Raw genomic sequence first — 24,513 nt, 5'->3', positions numbered from 1 at the left:
AAAACTCGTGTCGTTCGGAGCTCCACAAAGACAAAAGACTTATTTCACATTTATGTTTAAGTGTTTGGAACTGTCCTGGAAAACTGACACTTTACTTATTATTTTATTAGAGTATTCTCTTACGTATAATCATGGTTCTAATGACACATTTACACACCAGGTCATGACAGTGGTGATCTCATGAGGCTCCACCGGGACTCAAACCACCAACTCTGGGGTCAGAGGGCGGCCGCTCTGTCTATGAACTATTGATACACTTTTAAAACTGACCTAATGAAGTAAACTTATCGTCATGGTGATAATATGACTTAGCGGCAGATACGTTTGTGAGAGAATATCAGATTATAAAGAGCAAAACTAACATGACACTGAACATTATAGTGCACGGTAACCATGACGACATAAAGAGAAAATAAACACAAACAATTCTTAGTGACTTGTAGACGCGTCTCGCTCCTGCAGTGTCACTCACCGCCGCCAGATGGAGCCAGAGCGGCGGCGCTGATGCTAATGCTAACATGCTAACAGTAACAGAAAACAGCAGCTGATGGTTAAACTCCGCCTTTTACCGCCGCAGAGTTTATGACATAAAGAAACGTAAGACGCGGAGCTTTTGACACAAAACTCAACTGTAAAACACTGACGTCAAGCGGAAAAACTGCTCAAAGTGAAGCTAACGAGACTGAACCAGGAACACGTAAGTAACGTCAAGTTATAGCACGTTTACACTTATTTACAGTCAGTTATTTACAGTCAGTTATTTACAGATTATCAGCGTTTTGTGTCTTAACGTAGCCCGAGTTTTCATTGAATTGATGCCTTGAACTACAATGTTGTTGTTATGTTGTATTAGTTTCATTCATTCAGTTTAAGAGTAGAATTTTGAGTCATTAAACATAATAATCATAATAATAATAATATCAGGTTGTGTCAATGTCCATGAATCTTACTCAGATTATCACACATTTAGTGACATTTTCCAACTATGAACAAAGAGTTATAGTTGCACCATCTCATGTGTCAAAGTCCAGTGTCTAGTTCTGATTGTAATTATTATTTTTTCTTTCATTTTTCAAAATAAAGTAAAAACCAACAAACACAAAAACAGACAAAACAAATTATTTTAAACAAATATATATATTTATATTATATATATATATATATATATATATATATATATATATATATATATATATATTTATTTTAATTTATTAATTTATTTAAAGGCGGTATGGACGATTTATAATAATTTAGGAGATAAATTTAAAAAATAAAATATACATTTATAATTTTAACCAGAACAAATTCAATACAATTATTTTGCTTTGAAAATAATTCTCTCCCACCTATGGTCATGAGCTTTGGGTAATGACCGAAAGAACAAGATCGCGGATACAAGCGGTTGAAATGAGTTTCCTCCGCCGTGTGGCTGGGCGCTCCCTTAGAGATAAGGTGAGGAGCTCGGCCACACGGGGGGAGCTCGGAGTAGAGCCGCTGCTCCTCCACGTCGAGAGGAGCCAGCTCAGGTGGCTCGGGCATCGGTTCTGGATGCCTCCTGGGCGCGGCGAGGTGTTTCAGGCATGTCCCACCGGGAAGAGGCCCCGGGGAAGACCCAGGACACGCTGGAGAGACTATGTCTCTCGGCTGGCCTGGGAACGCCTCGGGATCCCCCCGGAGGAGTTAGAGGAAGTGTCTGGGGAGAAGGAGGTCTGGGAGTCCCTGCTCAGACTCCTGCCCCCGCGACCCGGCCCCGGATAAAGCGGCAGAAGATGGATGGATGGATGGATAATTCTCTCCCGCCCCCCCTCAGCTCTTGCCATGTCGTATAGTTCCTTCTCTCACGTCTCCCCCCCTCAGCTCTTGCCATGTCGTATAGTTCCTTCTCTCACGTCTCCCCCCCTCAGCTCTTGCCATGTCGTATAGTTCCTTCTCTCACATCTGTCACCCCCCTGCAGCTCTCGCCATGTCGTATAGTTCCTTCTCTCACGTCTCCCCCCCTCAGCTCTTGCCATGTCGTATAGTTCCTTCTCTCACGTCTCCCCCCCTCAGCTCTTGCCATGTCGTATAGTTCCTTCTCTCACGTCTCCCCCCCCTCAGCTCTTGCCAAGTTGTATAGTTCCTTCTCTCACGTCTCCCCCCCCCCTCAGCTCTTGCCATGTCGTATAGTTCCTTCTCTCACGTCTCCCCCCCTCAGCTCTTGCCATGTCGTATAGTTCCTTCTCTCACGTCTCCCCCCCCTCAGCTCTTGCCATGTCGTATAGTTCCTTCTCTCACGTCTCCCCCCCTCAGCTCTTACCATGTCGTATAGTTCCTTCTCTCACGTCTCCCCCCCTCAGCTCTCGCCATGTCGTATAGTTCCTTCTCTCACGTCTCCCCCCCTCAGCTCTTGCCATGTCGTATAGTTCCTTCTCTCACGTCTGTCGCCCTCAGTTCTTGCCATGTCGTATAGTTCCTTCTCTCACGTCTCCCCCCCTCAGCTCTCGCCATGTCGTATAGTTCCTTCTCTCACGTCTCCCCCCCTCAGCTCTTGCCATGTTGTATAGTTCCTTCTCTCACGTCTCCCCCCCTCAGCTCTTGCCATGTCGTATAGTTCCTTCTCTCACGTCTCCCCCCTCAGCTCTTGCCATGTCGCATAGTTCCTTCTCTCACGTCTGTCGCCCTCAGCTCTTGCCATGTCATGTAGTTCCTTCTCTCACGTCTGTCGTCCCCCCTCAGCTCCTGCCATGTCGTGTAGTTCCTTCTCTCACGTATGTCGCCCCCCCTCGGCTCTTGCCATGTTGTATAGTTCCTTCTCTCACGTCTCCCCCCCTCAGCTCTTGCCATGTCGTGTAGTTCCTTCTCTCACGTCTGTCGTCCCCCCTCAGCTCCTGCCATGTCGTGTAGTTCCTTCTCTCACGTCTGTCGCCCCCCCTCAGCTCTTGCCATGTCGTATAGTTCCTTCTCTCACGTCTCCCCCCCTCAGCTCTTGCCATGTCGTATAGTTCCTTCTCTCTCGTCTCCCCCCCTCAGCTCTCGCCATGTCGTATAGTTCCTTCTCTCACGTCTCCTGCCCCCCCTCAGCTCTTGCCATGTCGCATAGTTCCTTCTCTCACGTCTCCCCCCCTCAGCTCTCGCCATGTCGTATAGTTCCTTCTCTCACGTCTGTCGCCCCCCCTCAGCTCTTGCCATGTCGTATAGTTCCTTCTCTCACGTCTGTCACCCCCCCTCAGCTCTTGCCATGGCGTCGGCGCCTCAGAACTTCTCGTGGGTGGAGCCGGGCCGGGTGGCGGGCCTGGCGTTGCCCCGGTACCCGGCCGAATACCGGTACCTGCTGGAGAACGGCGTCCAGCACCTGGTGTCCCTGACGGAGCGGCGGCCCCCGAACCACGACTGCTGCCCCGAGCTCACGCAGCACCACCTGAAGATTGTGGACTTCACGCCGCCGTCGCCCGAGCAGATCGACCGCTTCCTCGCCATCGTGGACGAGGCCAACGCCAAGGGAGAGGTCAATATAACCGCCATTATCCACGTCACCGCCATTATCCACGTCACCGCCATTATCCACGTCACCGCCATTATCCACGTCACCGCCATTGTAACCGCCATTATCCACCTCACCGCCATTGTAACCGCCATTATCCACGTCACCACCATTGTAACCGCCATTATCCACGTCACCGCCATTGTAACCGCCATTATCCACGTCACTACCATTATAACCGCCATTATCCACGTCACCACCATTATCCACGTCACCGCCATTGTAACCGCCATTATCCACGTCACCACCATTGTAACCGCCATTATCCACATCACCACCATTATCCACGTCACCGCCATTGTAACCGCCATTATCCACGTCACTACCATTATCCACGTCACCGCCATTGTAACTGCCATTATCCACATCACCACCATTGTAACGCCATTATCCACGTCACCACCATTGTAACCGCCATTATCCACATCACCACCATTGGAACCGCCATTATCCACGTCACCGCCATTGTAACCGCCATTATCCACGTCACCGCCATTGTAACGCCATTATCCACGTCACCGCCATTATCCACGTCACCGCCATTGTAACCACCATTATCCACGTCACCGCCATTGTAACGCCATTATCCACGTAACCGCCATTATCCACGTCACCGCCATTGTAACCGCCATTATCCACGTCACCGCCATTGTAACCGCCATTATCCACGTCACCGCCATTGTAACCGCCATTATCCACGTCACCACCATTGTAACCGCCATTATCCACGTCACCGCCATTGTAACGCCATTATCCACGTCACCACCATTGTAACCGCCATTATCCACGTCACCACCATTGTAACCGCCATTATCCACGTCACCACCATTGTAACCGCCATTATCCACGTCACCGCCATTATCCACGTCACCGCCATTGTAACCGCCATTATCCACGTCACCGCCATTATCCACGTCACCGCCATTGTAACGCCATTATCCACGTCACCGCCATTATCCACGTCACCGCCATTGTAACCGCCATTATCCACGTCACCGCCATTGTAACCGCCATTATCCACGTCACCGCCATTGTAACCGCCATTATCCACGTCACCGCCATTGTAACCGCCATTATCCACGTCACCGCCATTGTAACGCCATTATCCACGTCACCACCATTGTAACCGCCATTATCCACGTCACCGCCATTGTAACGCCATTATCCACGTCACCGCCATTATCCACGTCACCGCCATTGTAACCGCCATTATCCACGTCACCGCCATTGTAACCGCCATTATCCACCTCACCGCCATTGTAACCGCCATTATCCACGTCACCGCCATTGTAACCGCCATTATCCACGTCACCGCCATTGTAACCGCCATTATCCACGTCACCACCATTGTAACCGCCATTATCCACGTCACCGCCATTGTAACGCCATTATCCACGTCACCGCCATTATCCACGTCACCGCCATTATCCACGTCACCGCCATTGTAACCGCCATTATCCACCTCACCGCCATTGTAACCGCCATTATCCACGTCACCGCCATTGTAACCGCCATTATCCACGTCACCGCCATTATCCACCTCACCGCCATTATCCACGTCACCGCCATTGTAACCGCCATTATCCACGTCACCACCATTGTAACCGCCATTATCCACGTCACCGCCATTGTAACCGCCATTATCCACCTCACCGCCATTGTAACCGCCATTATCCACGTCACCACCATTGTAACCGCCATTATCCACGTCACCGCCATTATCCACGTCACCGCCATTGTAACCGCCATTATCCACGTCACCGCCATTATCCACCTCACCGCCATTGTAACCGCCATTATCCACGTCACCGCCATTGTAACCGCCATTATCCACGTCACCGCCATTGTAACCGCCATTATCCACGTCACCGCCATTGTAACCGCCATTATCCACGTCACCGCCATTATCCACCTCACCGCCATTATCCACGTCACCGCCATTGTAACCGCCATTATCCACGTCACCACCATTGTAACCGCCATTATCCACGTCACCGCCATTGTAACCGCCATTATCCACCTCACCGCCATTGTAACCGCCATTATCCACGTCACCACCATTGTAACCGCCATTATCCACGTCACCGCCATTGTAACCGCCATTATCCACGTCACCGCCATTATCCACGTCACCGCCATTGTATCCAGAGAGATCATGTGATGTTGGTCTGGTCCGGGAATTGAACCCAGGATCTCCTTCTTGGGAGGCAAGAGCGCTAACCGCCTTTGCCAATAAATAAATAAATACATTTATTTATTTATATCCACGTCATTATCCACGTCACCGCCATTGTAACCGCCATTATCCACGTCACCGCCATTATCCACGTCACCGCCATTATCCACGTCACCGCCATTGTAACCGCCATTATCCACGTCACCGCCATTGTAACCGCCATTATCCACGTCACCGCCATTGTAACCGCCATTATCCACGTCACCGCCATTGTAACGCCATTATCCACGTCACCGCCATTATCCACGTCACCGCCATTATCCACGTCACCGCCATTGTAACCGCCATTATCCACCTCACCGCCATTGTAACCGCCATTATCCACGTCACCGCCATTATCCACCTCACCGCCATTATCCACGTCACCGCCATTGTAACCGCCATTATCCACGTCACCGCCATTGTAACCGCCATTATCCACCTCACCGCCATTGTAACCGCCATTATCCACGTCACCACCATTGTAACCGCCATTATCCACGTCACCGCCATTGTAACGCCATTATCCACGTCACCACCATTGTAACCGCCATTATCCACGTCACCGCCATTGTAACCGCCATTATCCACGTCACTACCATTATAACCGCCATTATCCACGTCACCACCATTATCCACGTCACCACCATTATAACCGCCATTATCCACGTCACCGCCATTGTAACCGCCATTATCCACGTCACTACCATTATCCACGTCACCGCCATTGTAACCGCCATTATCCACATCACCACCATTGTAACCGCCATTATCCACGTCACCACCATTGTAACCGCCATTATCCACGTCACCACCATTGTAACCGCCATTATCCACGTCACCGCCATTGTAACGCCATTATCCACGTCACCGCCATTATCCACGTCACCGCCATTGTAACCGCCATTATCCACGTCACCGCCATTGTAACCGCCATTATCCACCTCACCGCCATTGTAACCGCCATTATCCACGTCACCGCCATTGTAACCGCCATTATCCACGTCACCGCCATTGTAACCGCCATTATCCACGTCACCACCATTGTAACCGCCATTATCCACGTCACCGCCATTGTAACCGCCATTATCCACGTCACCACCATTGTAACGCCATTATCCACGTCACCGCCATTATCCACGTCACCGCCATTATCCACGTCACCGCCATTGTAACCGCCATTATCCACCTCACCGCCATTGTAACCGCCATTATCCACGTCACCGCCATTGTAACCGCCATTATCCACGTCACCGCCATTATCCACCTCACCGCCATTATCCACGTCACCGCCATTGTAACCGCCATTATCCACGTCACCACCATTGTAACCGCCATTATCCACGTCACCGCCATTGTAACCGCCATTATCCACCTCACCGCCATTGTAACCGCCATTATCCACGTCACCACCATTGTAACCGCCATTATCCACGTCACCGCCATTATCCACGTCACCGCCATTGTAACCGCCATTATCCACGTCACCGCCATTATCCACCTCACCGCCATTGTAACCGCCATTATCCACGTCACCGCCATTGTAACCGCCATTATCCACGTCACCGCCATTGTAACCGCCATTATCCACGTCACCGCCATTGTAACCGCCATTATCCACGTCACCGCCATTATCCACCTCACCGCCATTATCCACGTCACCGCCATTGTAACCGCCATTATCCACGTCACCACCATTGTAACCGCCATTATCCACGTCACCGCCATTGTAACCGCCATTATCCACCTCACCGCCATTGTAACCGCCATTATCCACGTCACCACCATTGTAACCGCCATTATCCACGTCACCGCCATTGTAACCGCCATTATCCACGTCACCGCCATTATCCACGTCACCGCCATTGTATCCAGAGAGATCATGTGATGTTGGTCTGGTCCGGGAATTGAACCCAGGATCTCCTTCTTGGGAGGCAAGAGCGCTAACCGCCTTTGCCAATAAATAAATAAATACATTTATTTATTTATATCCACGTCATTATCCACGTCACCGCCATTGTAACCGCCATTATCCACGTCACCGCCATTATCCACGTCACCGCCATTATCCACGTCACCGCCATTGTAACCGCCATTATCCACGTCACCGCCATTGTAACCGCCATTATCCACGTCACCGCCATTGTAACCGCCATTATCCACGTCACCGCCATTGTAACGCCATTATCCACGTCACCGCCATTATCCACGTCACCGCCATTATCCACGTCACCGCCATTGTAACCGCCATTATCCACCTCACCGCCATTGTAACCGCCATTATCCACGTCACCGCCATTATCCACCTCACCGCCATTATCCACGTCACCGCCATTGTAACCGCCATTATCCACGTCACCGCCATTGTAACCGCCATTATCCACCTCACCGCCATTGTAACCGCCATTATCCACGTCACCACCATTGTAACCGCCATTATCCACGTCACCGCCATTGTAACGCCATTATCCACGTCACCACCATTGTAACCGCCATTATCCACGTCACCGCCATTGTAACCGCCATTATCCACGTCACTACCATTATAACCGCCATTATCCACGTCACCACCATTATCCACGTCACCACCATTATAACCGCCATTATCCACGTCACCGCCATTGTAACCGCCATTATCCACGTCACTACCATTATCCACGTCACCGCCATTGTAACCGCCATTATCCACATCACCACCATTGTAACCGCCATTATCCACGTCACCACCATTGTAACCGCCATTATCCACGTCACCACCATTGTAACCGCCATTATCCACATCACCACCATTATCCACGTCACCGCCATTGTAACCGCCATTATCCACGTCACTACCATTATCCACGTCACCGCCATTGTAACTGCCATTATCCACATCACCACCATTGTAACCGCCATTATCCACGTCACCGCCATTGTAACCGCCATTATCCACGTCACCACCATTGTAACCGCCATTATCCACGTCACCACCATTGTAACCGCCATTATCCACATCACCACCATTGGAACCGCCATTATCCACGTCACCGCCATTATCCACGTCACCGCCATTGTAACCGCCATTATCCACGTCACCGCCATTGTAACGCCATTATCCACGTCACCGCCATTATCCACGTCACCGCCATTGTAACCGCCATTATCCACGTCACCGCCATTGTAACGCCATTATCCACGTCACCGCCATTATCCACGTCACCGCCATTGTAACCGCCATTATCCACGTCACCGCCATTGTAACCGCCATTATCCACGTCACCGCCATTGTAACCGCCATTATCCACGTCACCGCCATTATCCACGTCACCGCCATTGTATCCAGAGAGATCATGTGATGTTGGTCTGGTCCGGGAATTGAACCCAGGATCTCCTTCTTGGGAGGCAAGAGCGCTAACCGCCTTTGCCAATAAATAAATAAATACATTTATTTATTTATATCCACGTCATTATCCACGTCACCGCCATTGTAACCGCCATTATCCACGTCACCGCCATTATCCACGTCACCGCCATTATCCACGTCACCGCCATTATCCACCTCACCGCCATTATCCACGTCACCGCCATTGTAACCGCCATTATCCACGTCACCGCCATTGTAACCGCCATTATCCACGTCACCGCCATTGTAACGCCATTATCCACGTCACCGCCATTATCCACGTCACCGCCATTATCCACGTCACCGCCATTGTAACCGCCATTATCCACCTCACCGCCATTGTAACCGCCATTATCCACGTCACCGCCATTATCCACCTCACCGCCATTATCCACCTCACCGCCATTATCCACGTCACCGCCATTGTAACCGCCATTATCCACGTCACCGCCATTGTAACCGCCATTATCCACCTCACCGCCATTGTAACCGCCATTATCCACGTCACCACCATTGTAACCGCCATTATCCACGTCACCGCCATTGTAACGCCATTATCCACGTCACCACCATTGTAACCGCCATTATCCACGTCACCGCCATTGTAACCGCCATTATCCACGTCACTACCATTATAACCGCCATTATCCACGTCACCACCATTATCCACGTCACCACCATTATAACCGCCATTATCCACGTCACCACCATTGTAACCGCCATTATCCACATCACCACCATTATCCACGTCACCGCCATTGTAACCGCCATTATCCACGTCACTACCATTATCCACGTCACCACCATTGTAACCGCCATTATCCACATCACCACCATTATCCACGTCACCGCCATTGTAACCGCCATTATCCACATCACCACCATTGTAACCGCCATTATCCACGTCACCACCATTGTAACCGCCATTATCCACGTCACCACCATTGTAACCGCCATTATCCACATCACCACCATTATCCACGTCACCGCCATTGTAACCGCCATTATCCACGTCACTACCATTATCCACGTCACCGCCATTGTAACTGCCATTATCCACATCACCACCATTGTAACCGCCATTATCCACGTCACCACCATTGTAACCGCCATTATCCACATCACCACCATTGGAACCGCCATTATCCACGTCACCGCCATTATCCACGTCACCGCCATTGTAACCGCCATTATCCACGTCACCGCCATTGTAACGCCATTATCCACGTCACCGCCATTATCCACGTCACCGCCATTGTAACCGCCATTATCCACGTCACCGCCATTGTAACGCCATTATCCACGTCACCGCCATTATCCACGTCACCGCCATTGTAACCGCCATTATCCACGTCACCGCCATTGTAACCGCCATTATCCACGTCACCGCCATTGTAACCGCCATTATCCACGTCACCGCCATTGTAACCGCCATTATCCACGTCACCGCCATTGTAACGCCATTATCCACGTCACCACCATTGTAACCGCCATTATCCACGTCACCGCCATTGTAACGCCATTATCCACGTCACCGCCATTATCCACGTCACCGCCATTGTAACCGCCATTATCCACGTCACCGCCATTGTAACCGCCATTATCCACCTCACCGCCATTGTAACCGCCATTATCCACCTCACCGCCATTGTAACCGCCATTATCCACGTCACCGCCATTGTAACCGCCATTATCCACGTCACCGCCATTGTAACCGCCATTATCCACGTCACCGCCATTATCCACCTCACCGCCATTGTATCCAGAGAGATCATGTGATGTTGGTCTGGTCCGGGAATTGAACCCAGGATCTCCTTCTTGGGAGGCAAGAGCGCTAACCGCCTTTGCCAATAAATAAATACATATATTTATTTATTTATATATTTAAATTTATAAATAAAATAAATAATGTAATTTAATTTGTAGAATTAATATAATAAATTAGGAGAGGGAAAAAAAAGCATCCAAAAGAGTCATCCATTTCGTGATGTTTCTTTTCACAATAATCCAAACACAAACATCTCGTATTGGGACGTCCCTCACTGCACCTGGTCTTAAACTAGTTCTGAAGCATAAAATGTCCAGGAACCGCTCTGATTTGTTTATTATATGTCCTTCTTCAGTTGATTTCTGCTCAAATCAGTGTCCGCTGTCAATACAAACATCGAAACTCCAGAAACTATTCCACAGTTGAGTTTTAAGCTCTCTGTGAGGCTCTCACGCTGGGCGGGTCCGTGGAGGGTTTAGTGCTCTAATCTGTGTTTACTGTGAGGGCTGGAACTCCTGTGACTCATGAATCAAACGTCATAAACACGTTTGTCTCCATTGAAACACACCTTTTGTTCTGTGTCTGAGCTCTTCAGTGTCTGAGCTCTTCTGTTCTGTGCTCTTCTCTTCAGTGTCTGAGCCCTCCATAACTCTGTGCATTTCAGGGCGTGGCGGCTCTTCATAACTCTGTGCGTTTCAGGGCGTGGCGGCTCTTCATAACTGCGTTTCAGGGCGTGGCGGTGCTTCATAAATCTTTGCATGTGCGTTTCAGGGCGTGTCAGGGCGTGGCGGCTCTTCATGACTGCGTGTGCGGTTCAGGGCGTGGCGGCTCCTCATAACCCTTTGCGTTTCAGGGCGTGTCAGGGCGTGGCGGCTCTTCATAACCCTCTGCGTTTCAGGGCGTGGCTGCTCTTCAGGGCGTGGCGGTGCTCCATAACTCTGTCTCTGCGTTTTAGGGCGTGGCGGCTCTTCAGGGCGTGGCAGCTCTTCATAACTCTCTGCGTGTGCGTTTAAGGGCGTGGCGGCTCTTCATAACTCTCTGCGTGTGCGTTTAAGGGCGTGGCGGCTCTACATAACCCTCTGCGTTTGCGTTTAAGGGCGTGGCGGCTCTTCATAACTCTCTGCGTGTGCGTTTCAGGGCGTGGCGGCTCTTCATAACTCTCTGCGTGTGCGTTTCAGGGCGTGGCGGCTCTTCATAACTCTCTGCGTGTGCGTTTCAGGGCGTGGCGGCTCTTCATAACCCTCTGCGTGTGCGTTTAAGGGCGTGGCGGCTCTTCATAACCCTCTGCGTGTGCGTTTCAGGGCGTGGCGGCTCTTCATAACTCTCTGCGTGTGCGTTTAAGGGCGTGGCGGCTCTTCATAACTCTCTGCGTGTGCATTTAAGGGCGTGGCGGCTCTTCATAACTCTCTGCGTGTGCGTTTAAGGGCGTGGCGGCTCTTCATAACTCTCTGCGTGTGCATTTAAGGGCGTGGCGGCTCTTCATAACCCTCTGCGTGTGCGTTTAAGGGCGTGGCGGCTCTTCATAACCCTCTGCGTATGCGTTTAAGGGCGTGGCGGCTCTTCATAACTCTCTGCGTGTGCGTTTAAGGGCGTGGCGGCTCTTCATAACCCTCTGCGTGTGCGTTTAAGGGCGTGGCGGCTCTTCATAACTCTGCGTGTGCGTTTAAGGGCGTGGCGACTCTTCATAACCCTCTGCGTGTGCGTTTCAGGGCGTGGCGGCTCTTCATAACTCTCTGCGTGTGCGTTTAAGGGCGTGGCGGCTCTTCATAACCCTCTGCGTGTGCGTTTCAGGGCGTGGCGGCTCTTCATAACTCTCTGCGTGTGCGTTTCAGGGCGTGGCGGCTCTTCATAACTCTCTGCGTGTGCGTTTAAGGGCGTGGCGGCTCTTCATAACTCTCTGCGTGTGCGTTTCAGGGCGTGGCGGCTCTACATAACCCTCTGCGTTTGCGTTTAAGGGCGTGGCGGCTCTTCATAACTCTGCGTGTGCGTTTCAGGGCGTGGCGGCTCTTCATAACTCTCTGCGTGTGCGTTTAAGGGCGTGGCGGCTCTTCATAACTCTCTGCGTGTGCGTTTCAGGGCGTGGCGGCTCTTCATAACTCTCTACGTGTGCGTTTAAGGGCGTGGCGGCTCTTCATAACTCTCTGCGTGTGCGTTTAAGGGCGTGGCGGCTCTTCATAACTCTCTGCGTGTGCGTTTCAGGGCGTGGCGGCTCTTCATAACTCTCTGCGTGTGCGTTTCAGGGCGTGGCGGCTCTTCATAACTCTCTGCGTGTGCGTTTAAGGGCGTGGCGGCTCTTCATAACCCTCTGCGTGTGCGTTTAAGGGCGTGGCGGCTCTTCATAACCCTCTGCGTGTGCGTTTCAGGGCGTGGCGGCTCTTCATAACTCTCTGCGTGTGCGTTTCAGGGCGTGGCGGCTCTTCATAACTCTCTGCGTGTGCATTTAAGGGCGTGGCGGCTCTTCATAACCCTCTGCGTGTGCGTTTAAGAGCGTGGCGGCTCTTCATAACCCTCTGCGTATGCGTTTAAGGGCGTGGCGGCTCTTCATAACTCTCTGCGTGTGCGTTTAAGGGCGTGGCGGCTCTTCATAACCCTCTGCGTGTGCGTTTAAGGGCGTGGCGGCTCTTCATAACTCTGCGTGTGCGTTTAAGGGCGTGGCGGCTCTTCATAACCCTCTGCGTGTGCGTTTCAGGGCGTGGCGGCTCTTCATAACTCTCTGCGTGTGCGTTTAAGGGCGTGGCGGCTCTTCATAACCCTCTGCGTGTGCGTTTCAGGGCGTGGCGGCTCTTCATAACTCTCTGCGTGTGCGTTTCAGGGCGTGGCGGCTCTTCATAACTCTCTGCGTGTGCGTTTAAGGGCGTGGCGGCTCTTCATAACTCTCTGCGTGTGCGTTTAAGGGTGTGGCGGCTCTACATAACCCTCTGCGTTTGCGTTTAAGGGCGTGGCGGCTCTTCATAACTCTCTGCGTGTGCGTTTCAGGGCGTGGCGGCTCTTCATAACTCTCTGCGTGTGCGTTTAAGGGCGTGGCGGCTCTTCATAACTCTCTGCGTGTGCGTTTCAGGGCGTGGCGGCTCTTCATAACTCTCTACGTGTGCGTTTAAGGGCGTGGCGGCTCTTCATAACTCTCTGCGTGTGCGTTTAAGGGCGTGGCGGCTCTTCATAACTCTCTGCGTGTGCGTTTAAGGGCGTGGCGGCTCTTCATAACTCTCTGCGTGTGTGTTTAAGGGCGTGGCGGCTCTTCATAACTCTCTGCGTGTGCGTTTAAGGGCGTGGCGGCTCTTCATAACTCTCTGCGTGTGCGTTTAAGGGCGTGGCGGCTCTTCATAACTCTCTGCGTGTGCGTTTAAGGGCGTGGCGGCTCTTCATAACCCTCTGCGTGTGCGTTTAAGGGCGTGGCGGCTCGTCATAACTCTCTGCGTGTGCGTTTAAGGGCGTGGCGGCTCTTCATAACTCTCTGCGTGTGCATTTAAGGGCGTGGCGGCTCTTCATAACCCTCTGCGTGTGCGTTTAAGGGCGTGGCGGCTCTTCATAACCCTCTGCGTGTGCGTTTCAGGGCGTGGCGGCTCTTCATAACTCTCTGCGTGTGCGTTTAAGGGCGTGGCGGCTCTTCATAACTTTGCGTGTGCGTTTAAGGGCGTGGCGGCTCTTCATAACCCTCTGCGTGTGCGTTTCAGGGCGTGGCGGCTCTTCATAACTCTCTGCGTGTGCGTTTAAGGGCGTGGCGGCTCTTCATAACTTTGCGTGTGCGTTTAAGGGCGTGGCGGCTCTTCATAACCCTCTGCGTGTGCGTTTCAGGGCGTGGCGGCTCTTCATAACTCTCTGCGTGTGCGTTTAAGGGCGTGGCGGCTCTTCATAGCTCTCTGCGTGTGCGTTTAAGGGCGTGGCGGCTCTTCATAACTCTCTGCGTGTGCGTTTCAGGGCGTGGCGGCTCTTCATAACTCTCTGCGTGTGCGTATCAGGGCGTGGCGGCTCTTCATAACTCTCTGCGTGTGCGTTTAAGGGCGTGGCGGCTCTTCATAACTCTCTGCGTGTGCGTTTAAGGGCGTGGCGGCTCTTCATAACTCTCTGCGTGTGCATTTAAGGGCGTGGCGGCTCTTCATAACCCTCTGCGTGTGCGTTTAAGGGCGTGGCGGCTCTTCATAACCCTCTGCGTATGCGTTTAAGGGCGTGGCGGCTCTTCATAACTCTCTGCGTGTGCGTTTAAGGGCGTGGCGGCTCTTCATAACTCTCTGCGTGTGCGTTTAAGGGCGTGGCGGCTCTTCATAACCCTCTGCGTGTGCGTTTCAGGGCGTGGCGGCTCTTCATAACTCTCTGCGTGTGCGTTTCAGGGCGTGGCGGCTCTTCATAACTCTCTGCGTGTGCGTTTAAAGGCGTGGCGGCTCTTCATAACTCTCTGCGTGTGCGTTTAAGGGCGTGGCGGCTCTACATAACCCTCTGCGTTTGCGTTTAAGGGCGTGTCGGCTCTTCATAACTCTCTGCGTGTGCGTTTCAGGGCGTGGCGGCTCTTCATAACTCTCTGCGTGTGCGTTTAAGGGCGTGGCGGCTCTTCATAACTCTCTGCGTGTGCGTTTAAGGGCGTGGCGGCTCTTCATAACTCTCTGCGTGTGCGTTTAAGGGCGTGGCGGCTCTTCATAACTCTCTGCGTGTGCGTTTAAGGGCGTGGCGGCTCTTCATAACTCTCTGCGTGTGCGTTTAAGGGCGTGGCGGCTCTTCATAACTCTCTGCGTGTGCGTTTAAGGGCGTGGCGGCTCTTCATAACCCTCTGCGTGTGCGTTTCAGGGCGTGGCGGCTCTTCATAACTCTCTGCGTTTGCGTTTAAGGGCGTGGCGGCACTTCATAACTCTCTGCGTGTGCGTTTAAGGGCGTGGCGGCTCTTCATAACTCTCTGCGTGTGCGTTTAAGGGCGTGGCGGCTCTTCATAACTCTCTGCGTGTGCGTTTAAGGGCGTGGCGGCTCTTCATAACTCTCTGCGTGTGCGTTTAAGGGCGTGGCAATTCTTCATAACTCTCTGCGTGTGCGTTTAAGGGCGTGGCGGCTCTTCATAACTCTCTGCGTGTGCGTTTAAGGGCGTGGCGGCTCTTCATAACCCTCTGCGTGTGCGTTTCAGGGCGTGGCGGCTCTTCATAACCCTCTGCGTGTGCGTTTAAGGGCGTGGCGGCTCTTCATAACCCTCTGCGTATGCGTTTAAGGGCGTGGCGGCTCTTCATAACTCTCTGCGTGTGCGTTTAAGGGCGTGGCGGCTCTTCATAACCCTCTGCGTGTGCGTTTAAGGGCGTGGCGGCTCTTCATAACCCTCTGCGTGTGCGTTTCAGGGCGTGGCGGTGCACTGCATGCACGGCTTCGGCAGGACGGGCACCATGTTGGCGTGTTACCTCGTCAGGAGCAGGAAACTGTCCGGGATCGACGCCATCGGCGAGATCCGGAGGCTGCGACCCGGATCCATCGAGACGCACGAGCAGGAGAAGTCTGTGGTGCAGTTTTACCAGAGAACCAAGTAGAACTTTAACGTGTTTAGAACGTTTGAATCGAGCCTTTAACAAGCTCCAGCACCAGAACGTCCCAAACCCCCAAATTACCATATTATCCAGAGTATAAGTCGCACCAGCCAAAAAATGCATAATTGAGAAGAAAAACATATATAAGTCGCACAGGAGAATGAAATGCAGTTGCAAGTGTGAAAAGTGTGAAAATAACAAATAATATCCCATATAAGTCGCTCTGGAGTATAAGTATATAAGTATAAATATAAGTATAAGCCAAAACTATGAAAAAAGGTGCGACTTATAGTCCGGAAAATACGGTAAGCGCAAAGCAAGCAAAAATATGAAAAATATGACCATTTAATTCACTTTTCTGTTACAAAATATGGTAAAAGTGCAATTGTCTGGACTCAAAAGGTTCTTTATTTATCACAAAATGTATAATTCTTGGTAAAATATGTAATATAACTGTAGGTAAAACAGAAAAACTGCCACAAATGCAGTAAAATCCGACAGTAAAAGTGTTTAAACTGTTCACGTTGTAGAAAACAAGCCAAAATCACCTCTAAAACAATAAGATATTGTAGTTTTTTTAAGTGTGTAATACATCTTTATTGTGGACGTTGTTAACAAACTCTCGTATGTGGCTAATTGTGCTAAACAGACACTAAAACACGTACAAAAAGTGACCACATTCAAAAAATTTCACAAAATATAAAAAGAACCAATAACACACTTTATTCTTAAATATTCTCTCTCTAAAATCCTTTATTTTAACCTTTATTTAGTTAAAAATGTGATTTTAAAAAGTCATCGTTTGACTGGTCAACCGCTAACACAATTAGCATTAGCTGCAGCGCTAATAAGAAAACGTTCTATACAAGCTAAAAAAATATGGATTAATCTCATAAAAAATGAAATTATTATATAAGACTTAAAACACACTAGTTAATTATAGATCAAATAAAAAAGTAAAAAATCACATTAAAGAAGATAAACGCAACAAAATACATACGTTTGGATCAAAAAAGTCTCTTAAACGCACAGTTGCTCTTCACGTTCATAAATATATTTCACGATGTTTTTAGCGTATGGAATATCGTCTTTACGCCCTGGTCGTGGGAGAGAAAAGCCGCCGCCGCTCGCCAAAGCTTAACGTCTCAGGAGATTTCCCCGTCCGCTCCGGCTTCCTGTAAAAACACGCCACACGCACGATGACCTCTAGTGGTGTAACGTGGTATTGCTGCTGAAATCGTCGTTTTACTCGTGGATTCGTTTGAACGTATAAATAAATAAAACTCACAGATTCGCTGCCGTCGTTGCGTGGTTTCCATCTTAGGAGGAAAAAGAGAGAAAATCATGTGTTAAACAGTATTTTCCGTGTCGTCTGCGTTTGTCGATAATGAAAATAAAAGGACCTGTCCGGGATGAGGCGCCGGCGGAACGTTCCGGGTTTCTCTCCTCCTGAAAAGTTAGAAGAGTTTGTGATTTTATGAAGTCGTTTCATGTCACGGTAACATATTCTGAAGTTTGTTTTTATGTTTTGAATTGTATTTCCTGTTTGTAATTGATGACGTCACAGTAGGAAATTAGCTTACAACAGTACACGCCCAAACAAACTTTTAATTTTTTATTTTTCTGGAATAAAAATATGTGAGAGCGACTTTATTTTGTTGAATTCATGTTTAGAGAGTGAAAAAAGTTGTTTCTTTTGTGCAAATTCTGCATAAACTTTGACTGGAAGAGTGTCCCTGGTGTGATGTCACTTCCTGTCATTTTCTACAGATTTTTCAACTTTTTACCTCGATTGATGTAAAACTATAATGTATATGTACAACAGGTACAAATACACCTAATAAAGTCAAAATTAGAACATGGTAAAAACATGTCTTGGCCCTCAGTATTTTTTTCTAAATATTCAGCTGTTTTGGTCACAATTAACTTTATTTTGCTTTTAAAAGAGTTAATTTTCGTAAAGCGGGACAAAAACTTGAGGCTTGTTAAGTTTGTTCAGTTATTTAAAACGAGTAAACACAGAACACAATGCAACAAAGTGGCCACAAACGCTTGGAATCTCGTCTCGCTCTCGTGTGACCTCTGACCTGGATCAGGAATCTCGTCTCGCTCTCATGTGACCTCTGACCTGGCTCTGGAATCTTGTCTCGCTCTCGTGTGACCTCTGACCTGGGTCTGGAATCTCATCTCGCTCTCGCGTGACCTCTGACCTGGCTCTGGAATCTCATCTCGCTCTCGCGTGACCTCTGACCTGGCTCTGGAATCTTGTCTCGCTCTCATGTGACCTCTGACCTGGCTCTGGAATCTCGTCACACTCGCACGTGACCTCTGACCTGGCTCTGGAATCTCGTCTCGCTCTCGTGTGACCTCTGACCTGGATCAGGAATCTCGTCTCGCTCTCATGTGAACTCTGACCTGGCTCTGGAATCTCATCTCGCTCTCGCGTGACCTCTGACCTGGCTCTGGAATCTCATCTCGCTCTCGCGTGACCTCTGACCTGGCTCTGGAATCTCGTCTCGCTCTCGTGTGACCTCTGACCTGGCTCTGGAATCTCGTCACACTCGCACGTGACCTCTGACCTGGCTCTGGAATCTTGTCTCGCTCTCGTGTGACCTCTGACCTGGATCAGGAATCTCGTCTCGCTCTCATGTGACCTCTGACCTGGCTCTGGAATCTCATCTCGCTCTCGCGTGACCTCTGACCTGGCTCTGGAATCTCATCTCGCTCTCGCGTGACCTCTGACCTGGCTCTGGAATCTCGTCTCGCTCTCGTGTGACCTCTGACCTGGCTCTGGAATCTCGTCACACTCGCACGTGACCTCTGACCTGGCTGTGGAATCTTGTCTCGCTCTCGTGTGACCTCTGACCTGGATCAGGAATCTCGTCTCGCTCTCATGTGACCTCTGACCTGGCTCTGGAATCTCATCTCGCTCTTGCGTGACCTCTGACCTGGCTCTGGAATCTCATCTCGCTCTTGCGTGACCTCTGACCTGGCTCTGGAATCTCGTCTCGCTCTCGTGTAACCTCTGACCTGGCTCTGGAATCTCGTCACACTCGCACGTGACCTCTGACCTGGCTCTGGAATCTCGCTCTCGTAATCTCATCTCGCTCTCGTGTGACCTCTAACCTGGCTCTGGAATCTCGTCTCGCTCTCACGTGACCGCTGCCCTGGCTCTGGAATCTCGTCTCGCTCTCGTGTGACCTCTGACCTGGCTCTGGAATCTCGTCTCGCTCTCGTGTGACCTCTGACCTGGCTCTGGAATCTCGTCTCGCTCGTACGTGACCTCTGACTTGGCTTTAGAATCTCGTCTCGCTCTCGTGTGACCTCTGACCTGGCTCTGGAATCTCGTCTCGCTCTCGTTTGACCTCTGACCTGGCTTTGGAATCTCATCTCGCTCTCGTGTGACCTCTGACCTGGCTCTGGAATCTCGTCTCGCTCGTACGTGACCTCTGACTTGGCTTTAGAATCTCGTCTCGCTCTCGTGTGACCTCTGACCTGGCTCTGGAATCTCGTCTCGCTCTCGTGTGACCTCTGACCTGGCTTTGGAATCTCGTCTCGCTCTCGTGTGACCTCTGACCTGGCTTTGGAATCTCATCTCGCTCTCGTGTGACCTCTGACCTGGCTCCGCGGCTCCAGCTCGTGCAAAGTCCTCATCATGTCCAGCTCCTCCTCCTCGTGTCCCCGGGCCTCCATCTCCTCCAGACGCTTCTCGAACTCCAGACTCAGCCTCCTCAGACGCTCGTCCTCCGCCAAACGCTTGGCTTTGGCCTGGAGTCGCCACGTCTCTCGCTCCAGCAGCTGCAGAAAAGCAGCGTTTGAACGGCACGTTTTATATACTGAACATGGACCGCAATGACCAACAAATACAGCCACAAATCATGCAATAAAAATACATATTGATAATAATAATAATACAATCGGGGTGCACGGTGGCAAAGGTGGATAGCGCTCTTGCCTCCCAAGAAGGAGATCATGGGTTCAATTCCCAGACCTACATCACATGATCTCTCTGGGTGGAGTCTGCATGTCCTCCCCGTGTTACCGTGGGTTCTCTCCGGGTTCTCCAGCTCCTCCCACAGTCCAAACACATGCATGTGTCAGGTAGAATTGGCGACTCTAAATTGGCCCTAGTGAATGAATGTGAGCGTGAACTGTCTGTAATGTCCATGTCTCTGTGTCAGCCCTGCGACAAGTTGGCCCCTGTCCAGGATGTACCCCGCCTAAGGCCCGAAGTCACTGGGATAGGCTCCAGTCACCCGCGACCCCGAAAGGGAACAAGCGGTAGAAAATGGATGGATGGATAATACAATTAATTAATTAATTTAAATAAATAAAAATAAATATTGAAAATAATAATAAATAAATATGAAAAAATATACATATATAATAAATGAGTAAATTAATGACTAAAATAAATACATATTAATAATAAAATATAATAATAATAATATTGATGATAATAATAAAATAAGTTAAAACCAAAATCTTGAATCACTATGTCATAAGAATGTTTAACATTCCTTATTGGAGATTTTTCTGACAAAATATAAGCAAATATTGAGAGTTTCCATGGTAGGAATGTCAGTTAGTTTGAGCTTCTATAAACAAAACTATTTTTTTTTTCCAGCTTCACAACAAGTATAATTTGTGGTATTTTATATATATATATATCTGACGAAAAACTATTTTGGATCAACATTTCTGTGAGTGTTTGTCCAGTAAAACCTTCAGTGTCGTCGTAAACAAATAAACAAATGCAGTAAAATATGACGGTCAATGTGTTTGAACCGTGTTGTGACGTCACTCACGCGTCTGAGGGATTTTACTTTGACAAAACCACTTGGATTTGTCATATTCTGAGGTGAATCCCAGTTTCTCCAGTGAAATCACATCATGCTCCACAAACCTATAAACGTCAGTGTCTCACCTTCTGGACTCCGCCTCTCTCTTCTTCTTCTTCTTCTTCTTCTTCTTCTTCTTCTTCTTCTTCTTCTTCTTCTCTTCTTTTCACCTTCTCGTCTATTTGAAACGACACGTGTTTCGTCGGCGTCACGTTCACTTGTGGTTTTCCGCCGGTCATTCGATTGTTTCCAAAACGTGACGTGTTATTGGCCCGAATCGCTCCAACGGGACAATCGTAAATGGGCTCGTGCGCCCGTTTTGCACGTTTCTGCGTTGCGTTTTCGTGCGCGTTCGGACTCATCGTGGGTGTGTTCTGCGACAGGCTCTGGAACGTGGCGAGCGTGCGGTTGGAGCGGGCGTTTGGACTCGTGGGTGTGTTCTGCGACGGGCTCTGGAACGTGGCGAGCGTAGGATTGGAGCGGGCGTTTGGACTCGTAGACGTGTTCTGCAACGGGCTTTGGAATGTGGCGAGCGTAGGGTTGGAGCGAGCGTTTGAACTCGTGGGCGTGTTCTGTGACGGGCTCTGGAATGTGGCGAGCGTAGGGTTGGAGCGAGCGTTTGAACTCGTGGGCGTGTTCTGTGACGGGCTCTGGAATGTGGCGAGCGTAGGGTTGGAGCGGGCGCCTCTCATTAAAGGGATGTCGATTCGAATGGGCTGGGTGGACGTTAAAGGGGCGCTGGTGAAAGGCGTGGTCCACATGACGGGGCCGATTCGGGTGTGTGGGGGCCTTTCGTTGAGGATGTCGTGTGCGGACAGACTCTGGCGCAGTGGGAACGAGGAGAAGTGAGGAGGAGGTCGATGGAGAAGCTGCATTTCAGGGTGTTTGTCCACAAGAGGGCGCTGGCTGTCCGTCCACAGCAGGTTTTCATGGGACTGAGCCTGACGCTGCAAAGAGAGAGAAGAGATTCTTTAAAGGTTTTTTTTAAGAGAAGATCGGCTGGAGAAGAGAAGGAGGAAGAGGAGGAAGATGGTGAAGAGGAAGAGGAGGAGGAGGAGAAGGAAGATGATGAGGAGGAGAAGGAGGAAGATGATGAGGAGGAAGAGGAGGAAGAAGGATGAAGATGAGGAGGAGGAAGAGGAGGAAGAAGGATGAAGATGAGGAGGAGGAAGAGGAGGAAGAAGGATGAAGATGAGGAGGAGGAAGAGGAGGAAGAAGGATGAAGATGAGGAGGAGGAAGAGGAGGAAGAAGGATGAAGATGATGAGGAGGGGAGGAGGAAGAGGAGAAGGATCGTGCAGCCAAAGTAGATAAATAAAAATAAAACTGTCACTTGGTCTTGTCAGAAAACCACATTTTGTAATGATTTGCAGCATTATGTAATTCGAAAATTTTACCAACTTCTTGGAGGCTGATGGTCCATTAAAGGGCTGATAGTAAACAAAGAAGATAGTTTCAAGTGAAACCAATAACACCTTTTCATCAGGAGGTCCCGCCCGGTGGGCAGGGCCTACTCAGAGTAAGATAAATATCTGAGTTCCAGGTCTTGATTCACAGATTGAGAATGACTCTTGGATGAGAGTCGAAACATATTGTTCTTCCAAAAAAAGAGTCCAGATGAAACAACTGAATCTTTTTCTACAATAGAACACTCTTGGGCAAGTGAGGGTGATTACACCGACTTATAAAATGTGACACTTTATTTATACACTTCATTTTAACGTTTTAAATGATCATTAGATCAAGCGGCTGACGCACCATGTGTGTCGCGTTGTGACGCACCATCTGTGTCGTCGTGATGTGCTTGTGTTGTTCTCTTGGTCGTTGCCAGGGTCCAGACGTGTCCTTGTTCTTCAGGTTTGGTAAAGTTAAATATTCCCTTAGAGCGTTTGGGACGTGGCAGTGGCTCTGAAAATCAAACACAAAAATAGTTTTACTTTTTAGAAATTAAAAAAGGAAACATTTGCTTAAGAAAATATGTTTTTATGTTTATTGGCGCTGTAGAGCTTTAGTCATTAGTCGATTAATCACACTCGACACAGCAGAAGCAGACGGCGTGTGAGTCTTTACTGTCGAATACACGTGTATATAAGTATTTGTTAGTGTCCTCTTTATAGCTTTATTTTGTAAACTGTTACAATAATAAAGTGTAATAGATGTAATAGTAGATGTAATAAAGAGTAAAGTGGCCCCGGACCCCGGGGCAGACGGACGAGCTGGAGCTTGCAGCTTTGGTTTGTCTCAGTTTGTGTTCAGACGTTTCCTCTTCTTCCTCCAGGACCAGATCTGCACCAGAAGCACAAGAGTAAATATAACAGACAGACTCAGTGCTGCCCCTGGTGGTGGTGCACAAGAGTAAATATAACAGACAGACTCAGTGCTGCCCCTGGTGGTGGTGCACAAGAGTAAATATAACAGACAGACTCAGTGCTGCCCCTGGTGGTGGTGCACAAGAGTAAATATAACAGACAGACTCAGTGCTGCCCCTGGTGGTGGTGCACAAGAGTAAATATAACAGACAGACTCAGTGCTGCCCCTGGTGGTGGTGCACAGGGGTAAATATAACAGACAGACTCAGTGCTGCCCCTGGTGGTGGCTCACACTCACGCAGGATGTTGGGGTTGGAGCGATACAGTTGCCGGTTCCTTTGCAGTTTGCTCTGTTTTCTGCTGCTCCAGTTCAGCTCAGCCTGCGACACACAAACCTGTTACTACTGTGTATCATCTACTACTACTACTACTACTACATTGTATCTACTCCTACTACTACGACTGTTACTAGTACTACATTGTATCTACTCCTACTACTACGACTGTTACTAGTACTACATTGTATCTACTCCTACTACTACGACTGTTACTAGTACTACATTGTATCTACTCCTACTACTACTCCTGCTGCTGGTCCTGGTGGACAGTACTGGTACTGCAGTACCATGCTGCTGCTGCTGCTGCTGCTGCTGCTGTGCTGCATGGAGCCTCCACTGGCTCTGACCTCCACATGTGTCACTGATGAACAAACACAGTTCTTATGTTTCATTATGAGACACATAAAGTCTTTACTAAACACATACATTATCCTGCAGTACTGATCTAACACATACATTATCCTGCAGTACTGATCTAACACATACATTATCCTGCAGTACTGATCTAACACATACATTATCCTGCAGTACTGACCTAACACATACATTATCCTGCAGTACTGATCTAACACATACATTATCCTGCAGTACTGATCTAACACATACATTATCCTGCAGTACTGATCTAACACATACATTATCCTGC

The 24,513-nt window shown here is 49.7% G+C and overlaps 1 protein-coding gene and 1 long non-coding RNA gene across 2 annotated transcripts; one reads left to right on the top strand and one right to left on the bottom strand.

Moving 5' to 3' along the window:
• Positions 1–679: 679 nt before the first annotated feature.
• dusp23b (dual specificity phosphatase 23b) lies at positions 680–18,182 on the top strand. The gene is made up of 3 exons (XM_072457659.1): positions 680–697; positions 3,210–3,484; positions 16,198–18,182. Exons 2-3 carry the CDS (start codon positions 3,218–3,220, stop codon positions 16,381–16,383), a joined length of 453 nt encoding a protein of 150 aa, XP_072313760.1. The 5' UTR covers positions 680–697; positions 3,210–3,217; the 3' UTR covers positions 16,384–18,182.
• Positions 18,183–23,060: 4,878 nt separating this feature from the next.
• On the bottom strand, positions 23,061–23,934 carry LOC140370578 (uncharacterized). Its single transcript, XR_011928377.1, has 3 exons — positions 23,828–23,934; positions 23,418–23,506; positions 23,061–23,128 (listed from the first exon to the last, which is right to left on the bottom strand). It is a non-coding gene; the product is annotated as an uncharacterized lncRNA (long non-coding RNA).
• Between the last annotated feature and the right edge of the window lie 579 nt (positions 23,935–24,513).

Source organism: Eucyclogobius newberryi, unplaced genomic scaffold (genome assembly GCF_026437365.1).
Source record: "Eucyclogobius newberryi isolate DKJ021-1_F unplaced genomic scaffold, fEucNew1.0.hap1 SCAF_21, whole genome shotgun sequence".
NCBI classification, from domain to species: Eukaryota; Metazoa; Chordata; class Actinopteri; order Gobiiformes; family Gobiidae; genus Eucyclogobius; species Eucyclogobius newberryi.
This window is presented reverse-complemented; position numbering and strand designations above follow the sequence as displayed.